Here is a 27,583-nt window from a genome sequence, read left to right on the forward strand (position 1 = left end):
AACTTATGGGGCACAATGAAAGCAGTAATAAGAGGCAAGTTCATAACACTACATGCCTACATGAAGAAGCTAGAGAAATCTCATGTGAGAGAATTAACAGAACAATTGAAAGCTCTAGAACAAAAAGAAGCAAACTCGTGGAGGAGTTTGACTGGAAATAATCAAAGCAAGGGCCGAAATCAATAAAATAGAAACAAAGAAAACTATATATTCAATGAGACAAAGAGTTGGTTCTTCATGAAAATCAACAAGATGGGCAAACCTTTATCCAAACTAACTAAAAGACACAGAGAGAATATCCAAATTAATAAAATCAGAAATTAAAAGGGAAGCATAACAACAAACACAGAGGAAATCCATTATCAGGTATACTTTAAAAACATGTAGTCTACAAAATTGGAAAATTTAAAGGGAATAGACAATTTTCTGGATAGGTACTACATACCAAAATTAAATAGTCATCAAAATTCTTCCAACCAAAAAAAAAAAAAAAAAAAAAAAAAGCCTAGGGTCAGATGGTTTCAGCACAGAATTCTACCAGAACTTCAAAGAAGAGCTAATACCAATAGCTAATACCAACACACCTCAAATGTCCCACACAACAGAAACAGAAGGAAAATTGTTAGACTCCAGTGATAAGCAAACCACACAAAGATACAACTAAGATAGAGAATCATAAGACCAATTTCCCTCATGAACACTGATGCAAAAATACTCAATAAAATACTGGCAAAATGAATCCAAGAAAAATCATCCACCATGACCAAGTAGGATTCATCCCAGAGACACAGGAATGGTTCAACATATGATAGTCCATCAACATAATCCACCACATAAACAAACAAACAAACAAAAAATATGATCATCTCACTAGATGCTGAAAAAGCCTTTGACAAAATCCAACACCCCTTCATGATAAAGGTCTTGGAGAAAGCAGGGATACAAGGAACATATCTAAATGCGATAAAGGTAATATACAGCAAGCCAACATCAAACTAAATAAGAAAACCTCAAAGTGATCCCACTGAAATCAGGAATGAGACAAGGCTGTCTGTCTTCTCTCTCCATATCTATTCAATATAATACTTTAAGTTCTAGCTAAAGCATTAAGACAACAAAAGCAGATCAATGGGATACAAACTGGAAAAGAAGAAGTCAAACTTTCGCTATTTGCTGATGATATGATAGCACACATAAGTGACCCCAAAAATTCTACCAAGGGACTTCTACAACTGATAAACACCTTCAGCAATATGGCAGGATACAAGAGTAACTAAAAAAAAATCAGTGGCCTGTAAGGAGTATGGTTTTTCCGCCTGCCGCCGCTGGTCTTGTCCTGCTGCCGCGCCAGCCCCAAATAATACACAGAGACTCTGTATTTGATACAATGCTGTTGGCCTGGTTACTTGTTTCTTATCGGCTAGCTCTGCCTTTAATTATTAACCCATTTCTGTTGACCTATGTATTTCTCTTACCGGGGAGCCGGCGGCATACTGCTTTCTCCAGACTCTCCATCTTGACTCCTCCTTCCGACTTCCTATTTCCTCCTTGTCTCCTAGTCCCTCCTATCTTCCTTTCCTATTGGCCAACAGTGCTTTATTATTAACCAGTATGAGAAACATATATACATAATGGCATCTCCCATCAGTGGCCCTCCTGTATATAAATGATAAACGGGTTGAGAAAGAAATCAGGGAAACATTACCCTTTACAATAGCCCCAAATAACATAAAATATCTTGGAGTGACTCTAACCAAACAAGGGAAAGATAGACATGTATGACAAGAACTTTAAGTCCTTAAAGAAAGAAATTGAAGAAGATATCAGAAAATGGAAAGATCTCCCAAGCTCTTGGGTAGGTAGGATAAACATAGTAAAATTGGCAATCTTACCAAAAGCGATCTACAGATTCAATGCAATCCTCACCAAAATACCAGCCCAATGTTTCACAGACCTTGAAAGGGCAGTACTCAACTTCAGATGGAAAAACAAAACAAACAGGATAGCCAAAACAATCCTGAACAAAACAATCCTGTACAATAAAGGAACTTCTGGAGGTATCACCATCCCTGACTTCAAACCATATTATAGAGCTGCAGTATGAAAACAGCTTGGTATTGGCACAAAAACAGACACCTGGATGAATGGAACCATATTGAAAACACTGATATCAAACCCACACATCTATGAACAGCTGGTTTTTTGACAAAGAAGATAAAATTATACAATGGAAAAAAGAAAGCCTCAACAAATAGTGCTGACAGAGCTGGATGTTGACATGTAGAAGAATGCAAATAGATCCATGTCTATCCCCATGGACAAAACTCACATCCAAATGGATCAAAGACTTCAACATAAAACCAACCACACAGAACCTCATAGAAGAAAAAGTGAGAAGTAGCCTTGAATGCATTGACACAGGAGACAACTTCCTAAATAGGACACCAGTAGCACAGACACACAGAATAAATGAATAAATGGGACCTCCTGAAACTGAGAAGCTTCTGTAAGGCAAAGGATATAGTCAACAAGACAAAAGGAAAGCCTACAGAATGGGAAAAGATCTTCATCTTACTGAGTGAGGGCTGATCTCCAAAATATGCAAAGAATTCAAGAAAGTACACATCAAAAGACCAAATAATCCAATTTAAAAAAAAATGGGGTATAGAGCTAAACAGAATTCTCAACAGAGGACTCTCAAATGGCCAAAAGACACTTAAGAAGATGTTCAATATCCTTAGTCATCAGAGAAATGCAAATCAAAATCTTAACCTGTCAGAAAGGCTAAGATCAAAATCTTTGATGACAGCTTATGCTAGAGAGGATGTGGAGTAAGGAGAACACTCCTCCATTGCTGGTGGGAATGCAAACTGTACAGCTACTTTGGAGATCAGTATGGTGGTTACTCAGAAAACTGGGAAACAACCTGCCTCAAGATACAGCAATACTACTTTTATGCACATCCTCAAAGAATGCACACTCACACCACAAGGACAGTTGCTCAACTATGTTCATAGCAGCATTATTTGTAATATCCAGAACCTGGCAACACCCTAGATGCCCCTCAACTGAAGAATGGATAAAAAAATGTAGTAATTCACACAATGGAATACTACTCAATTGGGGGGGGGGGGGAACCAGTGACATCTTGAAACTTGCAGGCAAATAGACAGAACTAGAAAAAGCCATCCTGAGTGAGGTAACCCAGACCCAGAAAGATAAACATGGTATGTGCTCATTCTTAAGTGGGTATTAGCCATAAAGCAAAGGGTAACCAGGCCACAGTCCATGACCCCAGAGAAGCTAGGTAACAAAGAGAACCCTAAAAGAGACATTCATAGATCCACCTAGTAAAGGGAAAAAGACAAGATCTCCTGAGTAAATTGGGAGCATGGGGGACAGAGTGAGCGTAGAAGCTCAATAAAAAATTATAAAACATTTAGAAAATATGAGTTAATTGAAAATGTAGGAGCTAGCTAGTAACAAGCCTGAGATATTGGCCAAGCATTGTTTTTTGTTTTTTGTTTTTTTTTTCAGGATTCTCGACTCTCGAGTTTTATTCAGTGGGTTTCTGGGTCTAGAAGAAGTTGTTAGGCTTCTTGGTGGTGACGCATGGCTTGTGCTGGCGCCGCAGTACACGGTGAGTCATGGAACTGTTTCACGGAGGGCCGACAGCACTTTTCCGCTGTGATCTCCTCCACCTTCATGATCTGGATGGAGTGTGCACGGGCATGGTGTCTGGTACCCATGTCTCAGTAGCACTGTGTGACAGCGCCAGCAGTGGTCAGGTCTTGATACTCTCAGTACATGTTATGTGTGCCACTGCAGGAGTCATAGCACAGCCAGATGCCAAAGTTCTTCACACACAGTGGTGATTTCTCAAACACCTATCCACAATACACTGTCTCCCCAAATGATTTCTTCATCTTCTTCAGCTGTGACACGAAATACCAGAAGCGGGACTTGGCCACTGATGGGAGATGCCATTATGTATATATGTTTCTCATACTGGTTAATGAATAAAGCACTGTTGGCCAATAGGAAAGGAGATAGGAGGGACTAGGAGACAAGGAGGAAAGAAGAAGGAGTAAGGAGGAGTCAGGATGGAGAGTCTGGAGACAACAGAACCGCCATTCCTCCGCTCTTGGTAAGACCACATGGAAATACATAGAAATGGGTTAATACTTAAGAAAGAGCTAGCCGATAAGAAACAAGTAACTGGCCAACAGCATAATATCAAATACAGAGTCTCAGTGCATTATTTGGGGCTGGCGCGGAGGCGGGACAAGACCAGGCGGCGGGCAGAAAAACCTTACTCCTTACCTATGGTGCCCACGTGGCTAATAAGAACTTTCACTTAATACTACTCTGCAGGAAAAAATAATGGTATCTTGAAATTCGCAGGCAAGTGGATGACACTTGAAGAAATCATCCTGAATGAGGTAACACAGTCACAAAAAGAGGAACACAGTATGTACTCACTCATATATGGATTTTAGACATAGAGCAAAGGATCACCAGCCTATAATTCACACCACCAGAGGAACAAGGATACAAGGTGTATTCTAAGAGATTCATATAAAGTCCCTCACAGAACCGGGAAAGGACATGTCCCCGGGAGCACAGGGGAAGTGGGGGGGGGCAGCGAATGGAGAGAGAAGTAGGAGAAAATGAGAGGGGGGAAGGAAAGGAAAACATGTGCGACCAGGAAGATTGAGCCGGGTTAGGAATAGTAGACAGGATAGAGAGAGCAAGAAAGAGAGAAGGAGAGAGAGAAGGAGAGACAGACACACACACACACACACAGAGAACATAAAAGAGGGAGCCAATATTGGTTTGAAGATAAACTTGAACACAAAGAAAGGTCTAGAGAACTGCAAAACTGCAGCCAACTAACAATTTGAGCTTCCATGGAAAGGCTATCATAAATGCCCTTCCCGGATAGTGAGATCAACAACTAACTTATCCATGGAGCCCTCATCTAATGTCTGCTGGAAACAGGAGCAAACAGCCATACGTAAACACTGAGTTGAAGTAGAGCCCAGATGCAGATGAAGAGGACAAGACCAGATTGCAAAAACACATAGAGACAGCTTACCTGAACAAGGAGGAGCTAATGGGCCCCCAGACTGATAACTGGGAAGCCAGCATGGGACTGACTCACGCCCCCCTGAATATGGGTCTCAGCCAGAAGGACTGAGCAGTCTAAGGGACCTTAGACAATGGAGCCAGGATGTATCCCTGGTGCACAAAAGGACCTTGTGGACACATCCTCCATGGAGGGATAACTGCCTTAATCTAGAGACAGGAGAGAAGCCCTAGTCCCTACTTCACATGACCTGTCAGATCTACATGACCCCAACTGGATGGCATTGCCCTACATATGGAATTGGGGTGGGGGGATGGAAGGGGAGGGTGGTTAGAGTGCATGTGAGAGGGCAGAGAGGGTAAAAGTGAGGGAGGGAGGGAAGGAGAGGGAACTGGGATCAACATGTAAAATAATAAATTAAATAAAAAAAAAATGCTTTGACTCCAAAATTTAAGTTCAAGGACAAGTTACTGGGCAAAAGGATTTCTATTTTTGTTTCCACAGAAAATGAAAAGATGTGGATTCCTTCCAGACTAATGTGGTTTGATCAAGCCAGACCACCTGAAACAGTGTACCAGGTGATCCTACATTCAAAACAGCTGAACAAAGCAGCTTTACAAACTACAGCCAGGATTTCTGCATCTTCTTAGAATCCCCCATGACAGCGCCCATTACCAGCAGGAAGTAGTTTGGAAAGAATGATGCCCAAATTCCCAAATATTGTCTATAAATGTTTGTTTTCATTTAAATGGACTTGGTTTTATATACACACACACACACACACACACACACACACACACACACACACACACACTAAGATTCTACTAAATGTGGTTATATAAAGTATTAGACCTGACTGTCTCTATAATAAACAACTTGGAGAAAATTAAAAATAAAATAACAAAAACTTAAAAAAGGGGTTTTAGAAACAACAGAACAGAAACAAGCAAGGCTTCTTACTAACAGCATTTTTCTCGATTGGACTCTGACTTGCGAGAGACAAGCAGATTGCGCTGCTCCTTTAAGGAAAATTTCCTGACTCAGCATAAGCGGCAAAAAACCACACGGCTTTTAAATAACTCTGCTAACAATTTATTGGTGTGTATGAGAGATGGCAATGGCAGCGACCACATCTCCAAGCCGGCAACATCCTTGCTGGATGGCAGCAAGCAGACCAAGGTGGTGACCACAGCTCTCAGTGCTGGCGGTAATATAGCCACCGCCATGTTTGATAAACAGCCGCAGAAACAAGTATGAATTTCATTTTAGCAATGTTGTTGTTTACCAGTTTACCAGATAAAAGACTCGTGGCCAGAAAAAGATAAAGATTTACAGTAAAGACAGATTCATATTAAGAAAAACCTCTAAAGGTTTACAGTGTGTTTTAAAAAACATGTAGGCTTGGGAGAAAATAAAAAAAAAAATGGTTTTAAAAAGACAGAGAACAGCTGGGTGTGGCGGCACACGCCTTTAATCCCAGCACTAGAGAGACAGAGGCAAGCAGATCTTGTGATTTCAAAGTAAACCTGGTATGCAGAGTAAATTCCAGGACAGATAAGAGATACACAGAGAAACCCTGTCTCAAAAAATAGAAAAGAAAGAGAATAATAAAAAAAGCAACAGATGGAGAGAATTTGTATACTGTACGGTATTATATTGTCTTTGTATTGTTTGACTGCTGAGGAAACAACTGTTAAAGGAAATGCTGCTGGATCAATCCAAATGATATATTTTAAAAATGCTTTGACTCCAAAATTTAAGTCTAAGGACAAGTTACTGGGGAGAAGAATTTCTATTTATGTTTCCACAGAAAATAAAACGCTGTGGATTCCTTCCAGACTAATGTGGTTTGAGCAAGCCAAACCCCCTGAAACTCAGAGTCGCAGATGATCCTACATTCAAAACAGCCGAACAAGGCAGCCTTGCAGACTACAGCCAGGATTTCTGCATCTTCTTAGGATTCCCCCATGACAGCGCCCCCTACCAGCAGGAAGTAGTTTGGAAAGAACGATGTCCAAATTCCCAAATATTGTCTATAAATGTTTGTTTTCATTTAAATGGACTTGGTTATAAATGGTTAATGATCACAGCCAATTCTTTTTAAAGGTAAAAAGGGGATTATGGTATAGATATGAATACTTTGTTTTGGAATGGATTTTCATTTATTGATACAATTTAAGGTCAATTTTGTGATATGTATATTTCTCCTCTTGTTTAGGTATTGTGTTTATATAGCTCATTTAGAAATGTAATGTATAATTTAGTACAGATTATAGATAGTTACCTATTATAGTCAAAACTTATAGTTAATTTAGTTAGGATTTCTAGATATACAGACATGTATTTAAGATGAATAGGCATTCTTCAAACCTTTCAAAGACCTACAGAATATGGCATTTAAAATGGTTTAGGGTTTTTCTTGACAGTGAGACATAAATGCTCCTGGCAACACCACCTGAGTCAGAAAGGAAGATGAAGATGGACATTGAAGAAACTCGTTATGGAGTTTACTTCCAATATGGCAAGACTAGCCATTTGGACAAGATACTGCTCTTGTCTGGACTGTTTGACTTTATGCTGTATAAACTGGACATGAAGGACCCACAGAAAAGTGACTGCTGATTCAAGATGGACATTGCTACAGAGTTCCTGCTTCATGGAAGTCTTCCAGACAGTCTTCAGGACACAGAGAGAAATGACTGACAAACTGCCAATACAAGAAGACAGTTTAAAGTTTCCTACTTTGCTGAAGAGTCTGCCAGACACACTATGGCCTATGAGCTAAAGATGAAGATTACAGAAGAACTTCAGATGACTGACAAGGCAAGATGTCTCTGTCATTTCTGGAGTTTATATACTATCCTTCTGTGGTCTTTGAAGGAGTTGAAGACCAATAGTTATGATTATATATTTTTAGGATTAAAGATAAGTTACATATAGGACTTTAGACTCACAAATATAGGATAGATGATAAAATAGTTTCTTAAATCTTGCTAAATGTTAATGGACTAAATAATGTTAACTGTGATTCTTATTTGATAACTGTTATGTGATATATTTTGCTATGTTAAGGTTAAAACCCTTCTTTTTATTTAGACAGAAAACAGGGGATGATGGGAGATGCTATTATGTATATATATTTCTCATACTGGTTAATGAATAAAGCACTGTTGGCCAATAGGAAAGGAGATAGGAGGGACTAGGAGACAAGGAGGAAAGAAGAAGTAGTAAGGAGGAGTCAAGATGGAGAGTCTGGAGAGAACAGAAATTCCGTTCCTCCGCTCCCGGTAAGACCACGTGGAAATACATAGAAATGGGTTAATACTTAAGACAGAGCTAGCTGGTAAGAAACAAGTAACGGGCCAATAGCATAATATCAAATACAGAGTCTCTGTGCGTTACTTGGGGGCTGGCGTGGTATCGGGACAAGACTGGCGGTGGGGTGGGGGGCTTACTTGTTACAGGCCACCACATGGTTTGGTGCAAAGATGCCCATTCCGTATAGTGGTGGCATGTGGCACTTAGGGGTGGGCAAGCAGTGTCCCACCACCTTGTATGCCCGAAGCATGCCTGAGGCCTTCATGGCGGTGTGTGCTCCTTCACCGACAGTCACAAAAGCTTGGCCAAGCATTTTATTAATATTAAGCCTCTTTATGGTTACTTGAGAGCAGTTTGAGGTACAGAAACTTCTGCATACAATGAAATCTGCTGGAGGTATAACCATCTGGATTTTAAGTTCTACTTCTGAACTATATATAATAATAAAAAGAGCATGGTGTTGGCATAAAACCAGAATCCTTGATCAGTGTAACAGATTGTGGATTCAATTACAAGTCCACACTCCTTCAGCCACCTGAATTTTAACAGAGGTCAACAATACACATTAAAGAAAAATCACCATCTTCAAAAACTCATGTTTTTCAAACATGCGACCCTCAACCTGCACAAAACTCAGCTCCACATGGATCAAGGACATCAATGTAAGACCTGTAACCTGGATCTGCAGAGGAAGAAATGGGGATTTTGCTTAAACTCATTGGCACAGGAAAGGACCTGGACCAACAATTAATAAGTGGAATCTCAGAAACTAAAAGGTTTCTGTGCAGCAAAAACCACCATCATTCAATTGAAGAGGCAGCCTACAAAATAGGAGAAAACATTTACATCTGATAATCTAAACATCTAAAACAAACAACCCAATTAAAAATTGGACATAAAACTGAACAAATTTCTCAAAAGATGAAATTCAAATAGCTGAGAAAGACTAACAAACAAAAAGTTCAACATTCTTAGTCACTAGAGAAATGAAAATCAAAGCTACCTTGAGTCAAAATGACAGATTCAAAAATAAATGGTGACAAATGGTTTGCATGATGAGGGAAAAGTGGAAGACTCTCATTACTGAGGAGCACAAATGATGCAGCCCCACAGAAACCAGTATGGAGGCAGTCAAAACCAGGACAGACCTACAACGTGATCCAGATGTACCATTCTTGGGCATGAACCCAAAGGACTCATATCTTACAGTAGAGATACCTGATCATTTCAGTCTGTGTGCCCATCAACTGATGAACAAATATTAAAAGAGTAGTACATTTATGCAATGTTTATACAATTATTCATCTGTTAAAAAACAAATTTACAAAATTTGCACGTAAATGAATGGATTTGCAAACAATCATTCTGATCCCAAAAAAACAAATGAAATATGTTTCCTCTCATTTCTGGATGTCAGCTTTAAGTATTTAGGTCTCTCCCGCCTTCTCTCTCCCTCTTTCCCTCTCTCTTTCTCTCTCTGTATGTGTGTGCGTGTGTGTGTGTGTTCCACACACATACATGCGCAAACTCATGCAAACACACATGCGCGCACACACACAGAGGTTTGAAAGTATGTAGATTTGTGAATGTTACCACAGTCTCTGTGAACTCATATGTCAGTGCAGTTGTGTCTCAGAGACACTGTTTCCTTTATGTCATCCATTGCCTCTGGATCTTTTTATCTTTCTTTCTCCTCTTCCACAAAGGTCCCTGAACTCTGAGGGAAGAGGTATGGTGAAGATTTCCCAGTTAGGATTATGTCTGTAAGGTCTTTTGGGTTTCTGTGTTAGTTCCCATTTACAGCAAGATAAGTTTCTATGGTGTTGACTGAACAAGGCAATTATCTATGTCGTTAGGAGTCATTTTATTGCTATGTTCCCTTAGCATAAGAATAGTATTTGGTTTTCTCCTAGGTCCATGGCTTATCTAGTCCCATGTTGTGGTCACCCAAGACGTTTAAGGCAGGGTTTCCATCTCATGGAGTGGACCTTAAATCCAATCAGAGAGTGTATCATGTAGGCAGGTTATGGTTATGAATTGTAGGGGTTTGTAGCTGGGTTGGTGTTTACTAGTTTGTAGGGTGAAGGCTCTAGTTACACACCAGCTCAACTTCTTGAGCTGGAATTCAATGAGATATGTAAGTACAACAGCCTGATTGCTTAAGGGTTTCCCTGGGAACCCTTGGGTCAAGAAATAAACTATATGTAACTCATTTCTGACACTAGAGGTTTCACTTGATGGCAAAAGAACTGGACAGAGGGAAGTAACTTTATGCTCCTTCCCATCCTCCATTACCATCTCTCCAGGATCATCCCTAGCCCTGTAACAACATGTTTGCAGTTGCTCCTCTTCCTACCTCAACTATATTCACTGGAGACCCCAAGTCTTGGCTCAGAACTAGAGTTCTAATAACCCCTTAACCCCCATATTTCCAGATGATCTTTTGTCTTACTGTAATGTACTTTTGTGTACTTCTTCTCTCATCACACTTCTGCTTCCTGGGGACCTGCCTCTTGGTGTGATTCCCCTCAACCCCTCAGTCTTTTCTCCCAGGCCAGCCCTATTCCCCTCTGTCACATACTGACCTGTACAAGGGCTCACTACCAGGGAACCCACAGCTACCATACTTTTCTAAGATCCAGAAAAGGGAACAGAAACCAAGGAATCCGCCCAACAAAGACAAGAGTCACTGCAATCATCTTAATCTCTGATGTCTACACACCATCATACAAACACAATCAGCTGTTAGCTAGGACACTATGCCTTCACCAGCACAAATTAATGACTTAATGATACAACTCAAAAAGCTGGTAAAACAAGAACAAACTAAATCCAAACCAAGTCCATAGTAAAAAAAATAATAAAAATCAGAACATTAATCAATGAAATAAAACAATGAAAAGAACACAAAGAATCAACAAACTTAAGAGCTTGTTTTTGAGAAAGGTACAAAAATTGACAGACCCTTGACCCAAATAATCAAAAATGAAAAAAGAAAATGAAAACAAAACCTAAAACCAAAAACAAACCTTCAAGCTCCACAGCTTCATAATGGGTATTCTAAATGTATTGAAGTTCACTGAGATTTATAGACTCTGGGTTTGGTTAATTCTGATGTGTGGAATTTATTTTACTTACAAGTACTTTTCATAATAAGCTTATACAATTAAATAAATAATAAATACATGTAGTTATCATTATCTATTAACTTAAAAATAAGGGACAATGTACAAAATAATTATAGTGCTATAGTACTGTTATAATAAAAAACATAAAATTGTAGTTTTAGATATAGTCCTGGTTGTTTTTGGCCAACTTGACACAAGTTATAGATATCTAAGAAGAGGGAACCACAACCAAGAAAAGCCCCCAGCAGATCTGCCTGTGGACAAGTCTGTAAGGCATTTTCTTGATTAATGACTCAGGTGGGGGGGGGCTTAAGAGGGTTCATCCTACTGTGGGTGGTGACACCACTGGGCAGTTGGTCCTGGGATGTAGAAGAAGGCAGGCAGAGTCTCTTCCTAGCAACAGAACAGTGACTAAGACAGACTCTAAAAGGCCAACCTTTGCTAGTTTCTAAAGCAAACGGAGTCCTATTCAGAATGTCCCTTTTTACATCTATACCTTGTAAGCTACTACTCATGTTTCTTTTAGAGTTTCAGAATCATGTTTCACATTGCAGTCTCTGATTCATTTCAAATTAATGATTTTTATGTAGACTGATAGATTGATTGATTGATAGGCTGATAGAGTCTTAATTTCATTCTTATATATGTAGATATCCATTTTCCTGATACCTTTAATAGAAGATGCTGTATTTCCTCCAATGTCTTTTTTGGGGGTGGGTCATCTTTGTCAAATATTAGATTGGCATGTATATGTACGCATTTTTGGGTCTTCTATTTTATTTAGAATGCCTGTTTTTGCCAGTGCCATATTGTTTTTATTACTTTAGTCTGTAGTATATGTTTTTTTTTTATTTGTTTGTTTTTGTTTGTCGAGGTAGGGTTTCTCTGTATTGCTTTGGAGCCTGTCCTGGAACTAGCTCTGTAGACCGGGCTAGCCTAGAACTCAGAGAGATCTACCTGCCTCTGCCTCCCAAGTGCTGGGATTAAAGGCATGTGCCACAATGCCCAGCTTGAGTATATCTTGTAATCTGCGATGGTAATTCCTTCTCATTTGTTCTTTTTGTTCAGGATTGCTTCAGCTATATGGGATCTTTTGTGGTTCCACATGAATTTTAGAATTTAGTTTGTGTTTTTGTGAAAAATGTTGCAGGGATTGTACTGAATCTGTTAATTGCTTTTGGCTAGATGGTCATTTTCAAAATATTAATTCTACCTCCCATACACATGGAAGGGTTTTCTTTTATCTGGTGTGCTTCTCAATCTCTTTCTTCAGAGGTTTGAAGTTTTAATTGTGGTGGGCTTTCACCTTTTTGGTGAAGTTTGTTTCTAGGAACTTAATTTTATTTGAGGGTATTGTGAATGGGAGCTTGCTCACAATCTTCTTCTCAGCATATTGTTGTTGTTATATAGAAAGGCTATTAATATTTATAAGTTGATTTTGAATCCTACCACTTTGTTGAGGTTGTTGGTTGATTCTCTATGTTTTCTGGTGGAATTTTTCAGATATCTCACATATAACAATAGCAAATCACCTATAAATAAGGATAATATAATTCTTTTAAAATTCGAAATCCCTTAGTTTCTATTTCTTGTGTTATTTCTCCAGCTAATGCTTTGAGAAGTACACTGAAAGGAGCAGGGAGAATGGAGATCTGAGTCTTGTCACCAATTTTTATGAGATTGCTTTAAGGTCTTTTTTTTTTTTCTTTTTCTTTTTTTAATTTAGGAGAATGTTGGCTGTGAGCTTGAGCTTGTCATATGTAGCCTTTATTATGGTGTGATGTATTTCCTCTAGTCCTACTCTATCTAGGATTTTTATCAAGAAAGTCTGTTGAATTTCACGAAGGCTTTTTCTACATCTATTAGATGATCATGTGATTTTTGTCTTTAAGTCCATTTATATAGCTTATTAAATTTATTGATGCAACTATGTTGACACATTCTTGTATCTCTGAAACAAAACCAACTTGATTACAGTGAATAATTTTTTTTGATGAATGCCTAAATTCATTTGTAAGTATTTTATTGAGGATTTTTTCTATTTATGTTTATTAAGGCCAAGACCTGACAAATTGGACCTTCATTAAAAACAAACAAACAAACAAAAAAACAAACCCCCCCTCAAAAAAAAAAACAAAACCAAAACTTTTGTGTAGCTAAGGAAACATACAATGACAAGGAAGCCCATAGAGTGGTAAATAATCTTTGCTAAGTATACATCTGATAAATGGCAAGTATTCTGATTATATAGAGAACTCTGAAAACAAGGAAACAATTGACTCATTCAATAACAGGCCTGGGATTTGAACAGCATTTTCAAAAGAAGAAATAAAAACAGCAAAGAAACATCTCCAAAAATGTTCATCATCCCTAGCAATTATGGAAACGAGCAGGCAGAATGTCTCAGCTCAGCAAAATAATGAACCACAAAGGCTAGAGAAGATGTAGGGAAATGGGCACCCTCATTCACTATTGGTGGACTGTACATTGCTGCAGCCACTCTAGAAATCAGTGTGGAGAATTGTAAAAAAAAAATTAAAAGTAAATATATCATATGATCCACTAATATCACTCCTGGACATGTGTCCAAGGGACTCAATATCCTACTTTAGAGATACTTGCCCAGCTGTATTCACTGGCATTCTAGTCACCATAGCTAGGAAATAGAAACAATTTAAATGTTCTTCAACTGATGAATGGATAATGAGAATGTTGGCACATCTACACAATGGAATACCATTCAGTTATAAATAAAAAAAAAATTTGTAGGTTAATGGTTGGAAATAGAAAATAGTATATAGAGTGATGTAACCCAGATCCAGAAGAATAGACACACCACATGTTCTCTGTCACTTGTAGCTCCTAGCTCCACATATTCAGATGTGAGCTCATCCTGGAATAACTGGAGAAATCAGGAAGGTAAAAGGGACCATGGAGTTCAGAGAGCAGCATTGGAGAGGGGACAACAGAATGGAGATGGTGTGAGGGAGGAAATGGAAGCATGGCAGGGAGGACTTCATTGGAGAGAGTGGACGGACACTAATACAAAAGGAGAGGAGAGATAAATAACACTGAGGGTGTTTAAAAGAATCACAAGAAATTATATTATTATATTTTCCTAAAACTACATGTAATACATACACACACACATACACACCTCACATATGTGTATGGTTTTAAAGAAGTTATGATGTGGAGTGATACTGCTCCCTGCATGAACCATACTCCACTTAACCAAGCCTCCAGTGAGAAGCTTCCTTTTGGGTGGCTGGTTTGCTGAGTTCAAGAAACTCCCAAACCTTACAGACTATTGCTGCTGCTGTTGCATGCCTTCTAGAATTCAAAAGTAGGTCTTTATTGCTGAAGAAACCTCATACACAGGACTCAGGGGAGTCATGATGGATCTGACCTAAGGACTTTCCCACTGTGGACTAGCCTTCATGGTACCAGAGATGCTAGGTAATCTGGTGGGGATGGGGTGGCATCCAATCATCCTATCCACAAAAATGACCAGCCTGTTAGGATATCTGTAGAGGTCCAATAGAGGTGGTCACATCTTGACAGTAACCGATAGCTGTCTAATTGGACCTGAGGTCTAATTACCAGTAGGAAATGTAGCCAAATACTCATGGCTAGTGCTGTCATGGATTTTGGAGGAGAACCTACTGTTGTCACTTTATTAAAGCAGCCCTAATCCTAACTACATACTGAATATCTAGCCTTATAACCATACACAAGTGTAGTTCTCATTCATGATCAAGGAAGTTTCTCTTTATAGCAGTTGGATACCATTACAGGCCGGTGGGTATATCTACAGTACAGTCTCTTAGCTAAGGTTAAGGGAGCATCACAGAAGAGGGAATGGAGTAAGTCTAAGAGCCAGAGGATCACAAAGTCTTCTGGAAGACTGAGTTTCCAAGAAATGGCAGGGACACTCATGAAACCATGGAAGCTCAAAAGTATGCCTGTCTAAACAAGACTTGAACAATAGCTGCTCTAAAGTAGACAGAGGTAATTTCATGGAGCCCACTTCTAGGTAATTACTATAGGTAATTAATGACTGCTAAGAGATCGAGAATTGGCCTTTCCTAGGGATGAGTCCCATAATTGGGTTTTCAGTACCATGTGGCCAGCCCTGAAAACATACACAAGTAACACTTGATGGACTGAACACGGTGTGTGTGTGTGTGTGTGTGTGTGTGTGTGTGTGTGTGTGTGTGGTGTGTATGGTGTGTGTGCTTGTGTGTGTGCATGTGTGTGTGTGCACATTTATATATGGAACAATGACAGTTAAAGAAACAGCAATGAATTTGAGAGGGAATAAAGAGGGACATAAAAGGAGACAGAGGGACATAGAAGGAGGGGGAAATGCTGTAAGTATATTTTAACTGAAACATTTAAAAGCAATGCACACTGAGTGTTTTCTACCACTTAGTAGGTGGCATCTGCTCAATAACTAACTGCTCTAATTGGACAGATACTGTCTTTGCAAAATTTAGAGGAAAATTTAAGTTGGCTAAGTTTTTAAGGAAAATACTTTCATCTCAATTTAGACCCTGAAGACCATATAACCTCTCAGAGAAAAATTAACTTGTGACCTATTACCTGAATCTCTTCAGTCACTGATTTGAACTGGGGAACACGCTCTGTCATGGTTTTAACAAGTTCCACTGCATTATCAAATCCTTTTACATATTCTCCATACATCTTCAGGAATGGCGCCAACTTTTGTAGGATATCTCCAATTCTGGGGGTAGTTTCCCTGTATTAAATATAGAAATACCATTAAAGGTTCTTATAGAATGAGGAAATCAGTAGGACTCCAGAGCAGAGAGAGTAGTCACTACATATGATCTGTTCTATTAGATCCACTTTGTTTTAATACTGGCAAGAAACATCTTTAAAAGGTGAGCATAGGAACTGCAGAAAGAGGGCTACAGAACTCTCAGAGTTGTGGATTGCTCCTGATTGCTTCTCTAGTCAGAACACCATTCAGAGAAAAGACTAGAAAGCCTATTCTGAGAAACCCAAGAACACAGTCCAGTATCTATCAGTCCTTTTTATGTAAGTTTGGCACTATAGTAATTGTAGCAGTGTGAGGTATGTCTGCTCTGTTTTAAAAGCTGAAAAGCAGCATCCTACATGCATGCTTAGGCCTAGCAGCCCTGCTTCTCCATCTTACCATTCATGCATTCGCTTTTCCAGCTCTGGTAATAGGAATTTACTGTGGAAGGCATTTATTGATGAAATGTTAGAAAAGATTTTATTCACCATCTCTGCAGGAAATGAGCCTCGGTTTGCTTCTTCTAATAGTTTGCAATAAAATACCTGAATAAAAAAATAAAGCTAATGTTACTTTAGAATTATTGGTTAGCTTACTTTCACTGTGGTAGGCCTACACTGGGCTTAAAGCAACACTTTGTTGAATAAATGGGGAAGGTTGTGCCTTAAGGAATCAACCACTCTTTACAATGTATGAGGAAATGTATGTTTTTGATTTTGAAGAATTTAAAATATGAATTAGGTAGAACTGCTTGTAACTAAAACTATGCCTCTACCTATATGGTATTATTTAATGTTTTCCTATGAGATATTAAGGTACACGGTAAATAGAGCTTTTTTTGTGCCAGAGAACTTCCAACTGACAGGGATTTACACTTCTCTTCTATGGCTATATTTAAGGGACATGAAAAGATTTTTATTATGTGTACAGTGTGATAGTTTTCATGTACTATGCTTGGATGACATCTATAGTATTATACATTACCCTTACTGTATGCAATGGTTAGTGTCAACTCAACCAGCTCTGGGCCTGTCTGTGCACAATCATCTTGATTGTATTAACTGAGGTGGGAAATCTGTCCACAGGGATAGTAGCATTCCCTGGCTAGGATCTTGGAATCAGTGGCCAATCAGCACAGCACACTGCTTATTCTCTTTTTCTTGACTATGATACAGTGTGACCAGTTTTATCAAGCTCTGGTCCTCTTGACCTTCCCTATATGATGAACTGTGCCCTTGCCTTGAACTGTGACTCAAAATGAACCCTTCCCTCCTTAGTTTGCTTTAGTCAGGGTTTGTATCACAGCAACAAAAAAGTAGCTAAGGTGTGGTAGCTGGCTGATACCTCACACTTCTTGTTAATACTCTATATATCTTAAAAGGGGAGTCTAGCTAACTTAGTTCCCATAAGTAGAAGAGGTGCTTAACCTGTGGACAATGAGAGAATAAAAACAACAACAAAAACCTTTTAGTTCCCAGATTTTAAGTTTTTTCTTTTTAACTTTTTACTTTATTTTATGTTTTTCTTTTTTAAATTTAAATTAGAAACAGTCTTATTTTATATACCAATCCCAATTCCCTCTCCCTCCCATTCTCCCTGACTCCCATCCTATCTTTCTTCTGCTCCACAGAAAGGGTGAGGCCTTCCATGGTGAATCTTCAAAGTCTGCCATATCATTTTGGGCAGGGCCTAGGCCGTCCCCAGTGTGTCTAGGCTGAGAGGGTATCCCTCTATGGGGAATGGGTTCCCAAAGTCCATTCGTATACTAGGTATAAATGCTGTTCCGTTACCAGGGGCCCCATAGACTGCTCAGGCCTCCCTCCTAACTGACACCCACATGCAGGGAACCTGGTTCTATCCTATGATGGTTTCCAAACTGTCAGTCTGGGGTCCATGAGCTCCCCTTGTTCATGTCAGCTGTTTCTGTGAGTTTACCCAGTATGGTCTTGACCCCTTTGCTCATCACTCCTTCCTCTCTGCAACTGGACCCAGGAATTTGACTCAGTACTTAGCTGTGAGTCTCTGCTTCTGTTTCCATCAGCTACTAGATAAAGGCTCTATTTAATTTGCTTTTCAATAAATAATAACACATGATAACTTGAACACTTATCTGTGTATTTAGGGATCTTCTGTACATTGTAACATGTACCTCAAAGATAAGTAGCAAAAGAAAACATCTTGAACTTTTAGCTATACTCTGTTGGGGCTATAGTATTTAACTGCCATTTTATTAAAATCAGGCAGAAGTCAAGTCTGTTCCTTCACCATGTCCAAATGATTATTCATTTTCTAAATTTACCTAGCTGCATTTTATTATTGGGAGCCAAAAATACCTTATCCCTTTAAAGACTAAAGGGGGATGGGGGACTATGTGGTTAACACACTAAGACATCAACAGCAAAACTAGTCAAATGAATTTGGCATAAAAAAGATAACAAGTTGCCTAGAAGAAAAGACCTCTTTTCACTATGGGACACTCACACACTCCAAGACTCTTTTCCCATGTGGAAGAAAAGCTCTTTGCTCATGTTGCACAGGGGTCGACTCTGTCTCACAGTCAAGTTCCTTGACACTGATAATCTGAACTACAACTTCAGTTTCAAAGAATACAAATTTTAAAGTGGCTTCACAAAATTCATACAAACAGTATATGGATGATCCTGGGAAACAATGATCAAGTGTCCGTAGGGCCACATGTTTCCAAGCAATCCAAATTTACCAGTGGCAAAAGTAGAATGGTCACTTCCTCTTTTAGCAAGAGACACCTGCCGTAGTGGGTGACCTACCACCATAGGACCACAATACATTTTTCAGCGACCTTGATGCACCTAGAAACTTTCAAAGTGTATGGACAAAATCATGTTCAAGGATATACCATAATTAAAGTACAAAGTGAGGTACAGTGGATCCATGTATGCAACAAATACTGACTGGATGACTAAGCCAGGTTCCACCAAGGCTAAACAAGTGGGCTTCCAAAGCCTGCAACATGACATAGTGCAACATATTAAACAAGACAGACAAGTCACTGAAGTAACTACCAATAGTCTATTTAAATACAGCATCCCAAGAACACAATAAATGGTCAAGAAATAAGAGCAATGTTTGACATTATGGAACAGAACACAATCGGAGTGTGACATATATAGAAACCTACACTCTTATGAATTGCAAACTTCCTGTATTCAGCAAATTTATCAATGAGGTTGTGAACATTTCTTTAAAGCAATTAAACTTTCACTATCCAAGCTAGTCAGGCCTGCACTGCAGTACTGTAATGCTTCAATTCCTAGGGTAGGAAGATGGATAACTGCAAACTGTTACCTGGTCTAAGAGGTTGAGCCGGCTGACATAAGCTCTTTCTGTAAGCAAAAGTTCATTGGCTATTTTGTGAAGTTTCTGCTCATTAGTCTCCTAAAAAAACCAAACAGATATTTGCATATAAGAAAAGGAAGCCAGACATTTTCCTTAAGTAACAACCCCTCCCAATCAGACCACTCAATCAAAGCAGTTTTCCCAAATGTTTCAGGGATATCCAAGCAAAAGTAGACAGGTTGATCAGATCTAAATGGGCCTGCTGTCTATGGCTGGCAACACTGTTGTTACCCTTTTTCTTGAATGTTCTGTTGTTCTCGGTGCCCAGTACTTTTTTCACTCTTACCTGCTTCTGACATACAGTAACACATGTGTTATTACTAACTATGCAGGTAACATTTTGCATTTTAAAATATATTGTATGAAATATGTAATCATAAATATTATTAGAGTAAGCAGTAAGAGTCGTCACCACGTGTCCAGTGCTAAGGAAAGACTGTCAGTTTGTCTCAGCCTTGTTTCAGTTTTGCTTCCTCTCACCTCTCTCATATGTTTCTTTACTTTAATTTTCAAACAGAGTCTGGTCATGCAGTACTGGCTGGCCTGGAACTCACTTTGTAGATCATGCTGGTCTTGAACTTACAGAGTTCTGCCTGTCTCTACTTCCCAAGTGCTGGGACTAAAGGTATACACCACTACATCCAGCTCTCATATTATCTTCAATTCAACCTAATGTTTCCTCCTAAATATATTTATTCAGCCTTTAAATTTATTTGTATAACCTTGCTAGTTTCATGATAGGAACATTTTTTTTTTTCTTGTTAGGTCTCTAACTCCTTTAATCAACTCAAGTGCTTCACTGGAGATCCCAGCACTCAGTAAAACATTGCTGATGAAATGAGAGGCTCTCTTACAGAGAACCACTATTTTATATTTATTGTGACTTTGACAAGATGTCAGAGTTACACTTTTCAAGAACCTCTGTCTGATGTTCAAATTATAAGCTCTCTCATCCTGGTACCACCCTTTTAAGTTATCTGACTATGTTCCATGAAATTTACACAACCAAGTCCTATGGAATGGTCATACCTGAAAACATACATACAGCAAAAGGCATAAACAAGTCATATTTAAGAATGTATATTTACATGCCTGTATATCTATCCAAACAATATCAATTAGTGAAAAAAGAGGCCATGAAGTTGAAGGAAAGTGACAAGGGTTTAGAGGGAGGAAAAAGGGAAGGAATAATGTAATTTTATTAGAATCTCAAATACAACATAAAAATATTAAGTTTTAAACGTTAAGCATTAAATTTTCCTCACTGCCACATTGTTCTGCAACTCTCATGTCAAGCCAGGCCAGTCAAGAGTGTTTATGTCCTGTGAGTTCAACATCTCTTGTATGTAACTTAACTTATGTACTGCTGTGTGAAGGATCTCTTTACAACTTTGTTTTTAGACATATAAATACACTTCAGGGGAAGAAATGGAAGCACATTATCCTTTATATTCACAGGAAATTCTGGTCAGCATTAACATGATGTGTCAAGTCAGACCTACTGAGGCCCACTCTTCTGACAGTAAAATGCATCCTTTGTGGAGCATGAAGCAATTTATATAAGCGTGCAAACACCACCAAAATAAAGGCACAGGGCATTTCCATCATGCTTAATTCTACTTTCATGACTGCTGTTATAACTCCTCTCCACTTCTGGACTCCTGAGACCAGGAATCTGCACTCTCTCAGAGCATCAGACGAAGTGGAGTCACCCCAACTGCTTGTCACCACATGCCTTTATAACAAACCCACATTATTTCTAGTGTCAGAAGTTCTTCATTTTATCTACTAGTGATAATGTACCTTTTTAGCTTATATTCTTTTACATGGTTTACATAGATTTGACAATATTGTTTTGACCTCTTTTCATGTGCATATAGTATGTTTCCACAAGTGTTTAAACTTGTGTGTGAAGGGCTGGGGTTATGTTAGGAATCTTTCTTAGTCCCTCTCCCAGTCGAACCTACAGCACATCAATAGGGATAGCCTCCTCTTCCAGCTTGCTGCTGTTATCCAGCATCTGTCTTCTTGAGTCTGGGATTGTTGGTGGTCCCCCCAAATATTCATGGGTTCTGGGAAATTTGAATTCTAGCCCCTTGCTTGTTCAGCAAGTGCTTTAACCACTGAGCCACTTCTCCAGGCCCCTGACATTATTTAAAAGTAATTCAGCAGATTATTTTGCTATAAAATGTGTATCTCATGGGCCATAAAATATGCTGATGGGTTACCTTGTTTATTACTGACATACAGTGAGGTCACCACTGTTGGATCTTGAATAGGATGCTTAGAACAAGCAAGGTCTTGCTGACTGTGAAGTTCCTGAGCAGAATTTGGCCAAATGTGAACACATGTCATACTCTGCAGCACCCAAGGGTGGCAGCAGTACTCAGCAAAGGCTTTGCTTCAAAGCCTTTGTTCATCTGGTCTAGACCAGCTTCGTCATTAGGCTCACTGGCAGCAAGCTTAATCACTTAAGACAAATGGTCTCAGAGCAGTCATTAGGTGTTGTGGTACAGAGGAGTTTTGGACTACTGGAGCTTTGGTTTAGGTTCCTCCACATGATAACAACATCTAAAGAGCTTCTAACACTTAATCACTGATTTTGTGAATCCATCTTTGTTTTTGAGACAGTCTCTCTTTGTAGCTCTAACTGCCCTGAACTTGCCATGTATCCCAAGTTGGCAGTGAATGCACACAAATCTCCTTGCCTCTGACTTCAGAGTACTGGACTAAAGGCATGTGTCAGCATGCCTAGTCTTTGAATCATCTTTTTAGCTATAAAACAGGCACAATTTTTATAGCAGGCCACGTACACACAACAAAAATACTGAGCCGAAGATGTCTGGGCTGCACGATTACAAAGTCTCTATATCAATTCCAGTCATAAAGAATTTCAAGTAACTGTTTATTATATAGTTTAAATAATTTCCTCTTATCTTTCTATGCAACAAAAAAATAAGACTTTGATATAAGCAAAGAACACAGATACAAACTGTCAGCTAACAAAACCTGATTTAACACAGAATGTTGTATCTATGGTACATTTTAATTTATAGTTTATTTTTTCCCCAAAGAAATTCCAGCTGACACAGCCTTTTAAAGAACATTTAATAATCATCAGGTACATAAGGTCTATACATTTTAATGGAAAAATACTTTACAATTTAAAAATTTAAAAGATTATTATTATTATTATTATTATTATTATTATTATTATTATTATTATTTGGACAGGGTTTCTCTGTATTATTTGGAACTAGCTCTGTAGACCAGGATGGCCTCAAACTCACAGAGATCTGCCTACCTTTGCCTCCCGAGTGTTGGGGTTAAAGGCGTGCACCACCAACACCCAGCTAAAAGATTATTTTTTAAAACACACCTATTAGTAGATTTATGAAGAAATGCGATATCTACCGGATGAGGCTCTGTGATATTTATCATATATTATTATATATTAATTTTTTTCTGTGTTTCCAAGACAGATCAGAGAAACAAACAAAATATTCCAAGGCAGATTACAAATGAGCCTCCTTCACACCTCTGATCTGGAGCTGGCCATACAGAAATTCTTACTTATCCTTGCCCGACAGCAGATCACATCCTCTACATTTAGAAGGTGTCCTGTGCTGTCTATACCAGCAAAGAAAGAATGCCAAAAAACTTGATGGGATAGGCAGAAGTGAGCTTCTCAACCAGTGTATTAGCAACCATGCTTACTTAATACTTCCCAACAAACCAGAAGAAATGAGCTTGGAGAATTTCTGGGTAGCTGAACATATAGAGATTCCTGAAAGCAAGCTTGAATGCATATGTCTTTATTTTTTGTAACATTGCATAAGCATTTCCTTCCTGGAGTCTGTGAATCACTCAAGTGAGTCAGTCACCTTGAGGAGGGTGTCATAAATTCACTTATAGCAGTTGATCAGAAGCACATTTGAGTTTATGGTTTGCAAATGAAGCAACCAGGTCTTGGAGACTGAGCCCTCAACCCAAAGACCAGAGCTAGTAGCCTAGTGTGGAGGCTCTTGACTGCCATCCCAGCATTTGGCAGGCTGAGACTGGAAGAACACTGAGTATTCAGTCTCTGCTTGGGAAAACCAGCACAGCAACCACAATAAACCAGAACAAAACCCACCACCTAATAAGTGAGATTACACACTCTCATATGTGAAAGCTGACTCTCAGGAGATTGTCTCCAAACAAAAACATATTTCAATGAAACCATCAGAATAAAAACCATATACCCTTTACAGTAATAAAATACATATGAAATTTTTTTCTGCCTACAATACTACCATCTAGGCAATTTCCACATCCCTTCATGTACTTCTCTTTCCTAGGATAATTCCCCTGGTTGTTAGCTGTTATAACAGCTTTGCTTTTGCCAAATGGATGAACTTTTGAAACTATGCTTCTTAACTCTTTTATATATGAGCTCTCATGTGATTTCATTTTAAGTGGAAAAAATAATTTAAATAGTTATTCATATATATATATATATATATATATATATATATATATATATATATGCTGCAATTTTTCCCATCTCCTATATGTAGCTGGAAGCTTTTTCTATCTCGCCTGGTTCCACTAGACCAGTTTCTCTCCTGCCTCTTGGGTCCCCACAGCCTCTTATGAAATGACACTATGAGGCTAGTATTAAATTATAATTGTTTGGCCAATGGCTCAGACCCATTACTGGCTAGGTCTCTCATAACTTAACCCATTTTTATTAATCTATGTATTGCCACAAGGCTGTGCCTTACTGGTAATGCTCCAGTACATTACTCCTTCTGTGGCTACATGGTGTCTCCTTGGCCTTTGGCTGAGACAGTTTTATTAATCAACCAATAAAAGCAATGCGTATTTGCAGCATACAGAAGGACATCCCACATCATTCTAATACTTATTTGTGCTTACTTAACATGCATATGTAAAAGATTTATGTTAACAGAATGAGAGCCAGTGACCATGCTGGCCTCAAAGGTCACAGCAGATGACCTTGAACTTCTCATCCTCCTAGTTCCCTGCCTCCTAAATTCTGGGATTACAGGTATAGCCATCATACCCAGCTTATACAGTATAGGAGTCAAACCACGGGCCTACTATATGCTAGTATTAGCACTGGGCTATTTCTCCAGCACATTCCTACTACTGATTTGGAATTTAGATACACAATAAAAGAAAATAAAAGAGCTCGTCCTATAAGGTGGACAGTGGTGGGGGTAGGATACAGCTGCTGTAAAAGGGGAATGGGAAGATGGGGGGTCTTTAACTAGAGGGCAATACAAAGGAAGAGGGATGGTCATATAGATAACAATAGGATACTTGAAAAGGTAACAGGGCAACAAATGATTTTATAAACTTAAAAATATATGTGCTGTAGAAGTTGGAGAGATGGCTCAGTGCTTAAGAGCACTTGCTGTTCTTATAGAGGACAAAGGTTTGGTTCCCAACATCTGCCTGTGTCAGCTACCAACCTTTATATCTAAGTTCAAGAGTATCCAATACCCTCTTCTGGGTTCAATGGGCATGACCACATATGGTGGACAGACACACATGCAGGAAAAACACCCACACATATAAAATAAACCTTAAAAATATAATGTTAATATATTTATATGTATGTGTATATGCATATGTACATTGTAGTAAGATAGTCATTTCTGTGGCACTGACCACGCCCATTGAGGGGTGGAGCCATGGGTGGATGCGACCTGTGGAAGGAGGTCTGAGGAAGAGCCGGGAAAAGCTCTCTTGCTGGTGGGACTCGGACAGGAGAGCATCCGGTGGAATTTCCTGGTGTTCATCTGTCTATGTAGTAAGTTATTTCTCCCTAAATAAACATCTATTCGGACTATTTGTTTATCCTGATCCTTATTTAACCTTGACATCTGGTGTCAGAAGCTGGATTAAGATTTTCACGGGACTTGGGTTTCACCCAGGCGGCAGACGCCGCTCCCCTCCCCCACCTTCCCCAACGGGCAGGGTCCCTTGCTTAACCAGGTGGACTCACCACAGCTTTGGGACATTTGCCTCTTCCTTACATCTCCTTTGCCGCCACAACGGAACTGAGAAGGCACTCACTGCTTCTCATTTTTTGCCCATTTCCGCACCGCACTTTGTATTCGTGCAGAGCCGCTCGGCACCCGCCCTGCTTGTGCTTTTTCCTGCGGTTAGTCCTGCAGTCCCAGCAATTCCACAAGACTCCTTTTAACAAAATTTCGCTTGCCATAGTTTGTTAAGAGCTATTCTACAGGGATCAGAAGGATCGTCTGCTGCCGGACAATATTTGGAGGTACACTTCCAGCCAGAACCGGGATCAGACAGGTCCTTTGCGGCTGGGTGCTATTTGGTGGTACACCTCCAGGTGTTACTACCACAAGCTGAGATCTACAACTAAAAACATCAAATTCTAGGACAGCAGAATTACACCTAAGGTAACTGTAACATCCTTTGCAATTGAAGCTGATATAATATCTGAGGTCAATTGTTCCATAAATATGGCAGATAATTTTACAATGCAGGACTTTAGGAATTCTTTTACTTCATATATAGAAGGAGTTTTAGTAGAAGAAACTTATGACTGGACCAACATGTACTTTTATTTTGTAATAGCAATGGGTTCCATCATTAACATGATATTCTTAAAGAAATGGTTTGAGATTACAGCAAACAATAAGGAACTTGTACAAACCATAGGAAACTTAGTAACAAGGATTCCAAATATTGAAAATGATAGAATTCAAAGCACAGAAAGAACGGTTCAGAATATTGAAAACACAATTTGTTTCATGTCTGATACCTCAATAACCAGAACAGAAACAATGCAATGCATTAATATGCTAGCAGAAACAGCTCGTTCCTGGTCAGAAGAAGCTACTAATAAGTTTAAAAAACTGGAACATCAGATAGAAAGACTAGATGATAGAATCTCTTCCATGTCTGAGGATAATGGCAAGCTAGCAGATAGAACATTGTTTCTGGAAGGCAGTTTACATGCCATTCAGATAATATCTAAGGATGAGAAGATTAAAAACATGGAATCATTTGTAGTTGGAGAAAGTAAGAAACTGACTGATACAATGAAGTCTCTAGAAAGTTATTTGATTCAAGAAGTTCAGACACTCAAAGAAACAATGGTGAATAGACTTCAGGCTCTAGAAGACCTTCAGTCTCATACATCAGAAGAAGAACTACAAGTAACAGGGCATGAAAAAGATTTAAACTTTTCCACACCATTTAGGGTCAGGGGAGCTTTCCCTGTATCTATTAATGAAAAACCAGCAACGAAAAAACACCCAAAAGGTGTCATTGCATATCAGTGGGAACCAATACAGATGAAAGATTTAAAAGGTATAAAGGAAGCAGTAGTCTCTTATGGCATGCACTCACCATATGTGAAGCAATTAGTAGAATCATGGGCAAGGAACAACAAGGTAACCCCTAAGGATTGGAATCAATATCAGCTGTCCTTGAAAACTCCTCTCAATTAGAATGGAGGGCTTTATGGAGAGAGGAAGCAAAAGCTCTTGAACTTCAGGGCTTAAAGAAAGGTTATAAAGCTCCCCAAGATAAAATTCTTGGTGAGGGTATTTATGCTGACCCAGAAACTCAAGCTGCCTATGATGAACATATCTTGTCTCTATGCAGTACAGCAGCTTTGAATGCTTGGGATAAGGTTCATGAATTAGGAGAGAGGATAGAACCCTATACCAAGATAAGGCAAGGACCTAGAGAACGCTTTAGTGTCTTTCTAGAAAGATTATCTAGGGCAGTACAATTAGAGGTAGCAGACATAGATTCTAGGCGAATACTCATAGAATCTTTAGTTTATGAGAATGTGAATCTTCAATGCAAACAGGTGCTTTGGCCTTTAAAAATGTGATC

At 39.0% G+C, this 27,583-nt stretch overlaps 1 protein-coding gene and 1 pseudogene across 4 annotated transcripts in view; both read right to left on the bottom strand.

Moving 5' to 3' along the window:
- The window catches only part of Fgd4 (FYVE, RhoGEF and PH domain containing 4), a 204,045-nt gene that overhangs the window by 40,229 nt on the left and 136,233 nt on the right, over positions 1 to 27,583 (bottom strand). For all 4 annotated transcript variants that reach the window (XM_051190982.1, XM_051190983.1, XM_051190984.1 and 1 more), the window contains exons 5-7: positions 19,643 to 19,732; positions 16,718 to 16,863; positions 16,141 to 16,297 (exon numbers count right to left, since the gene is read on the bottom strand). In XM_051190982.1, coding sequence (XP_051046939.1) covers positions 16,141 to 16,297; positions 16,718 to 16,863; positions 19,643 to 19,732 — 393 coding nt within the window. The remainder of the gene's footprint in view (positions 1 to 16,140; positions 16,298 to 16,717; positions 16,864 to 19,642; positions 19,733 to 27,583) is intronic.
- LOC127226878 (60S ribosomal protein L18a-like) lies at positions 3,578 to 8,672 on the bottom strand (annotated as a pseudogene).

This window comes from Phodopus roborovskii, unplaced genomic scaffold (assembly GCF_943737965.1).
Source record: "Phodopus roborovskii unplaced genomic scaffold, PHOROB, whole genome shotgun sequence".
NCBI classification, from domain to species: domain Eukaryota; kingdom Metazoa; phylum Chordata; class Mammalia; order Rodentia; family Cricetidae; genus Phodopus; species Phodopus roborovskii.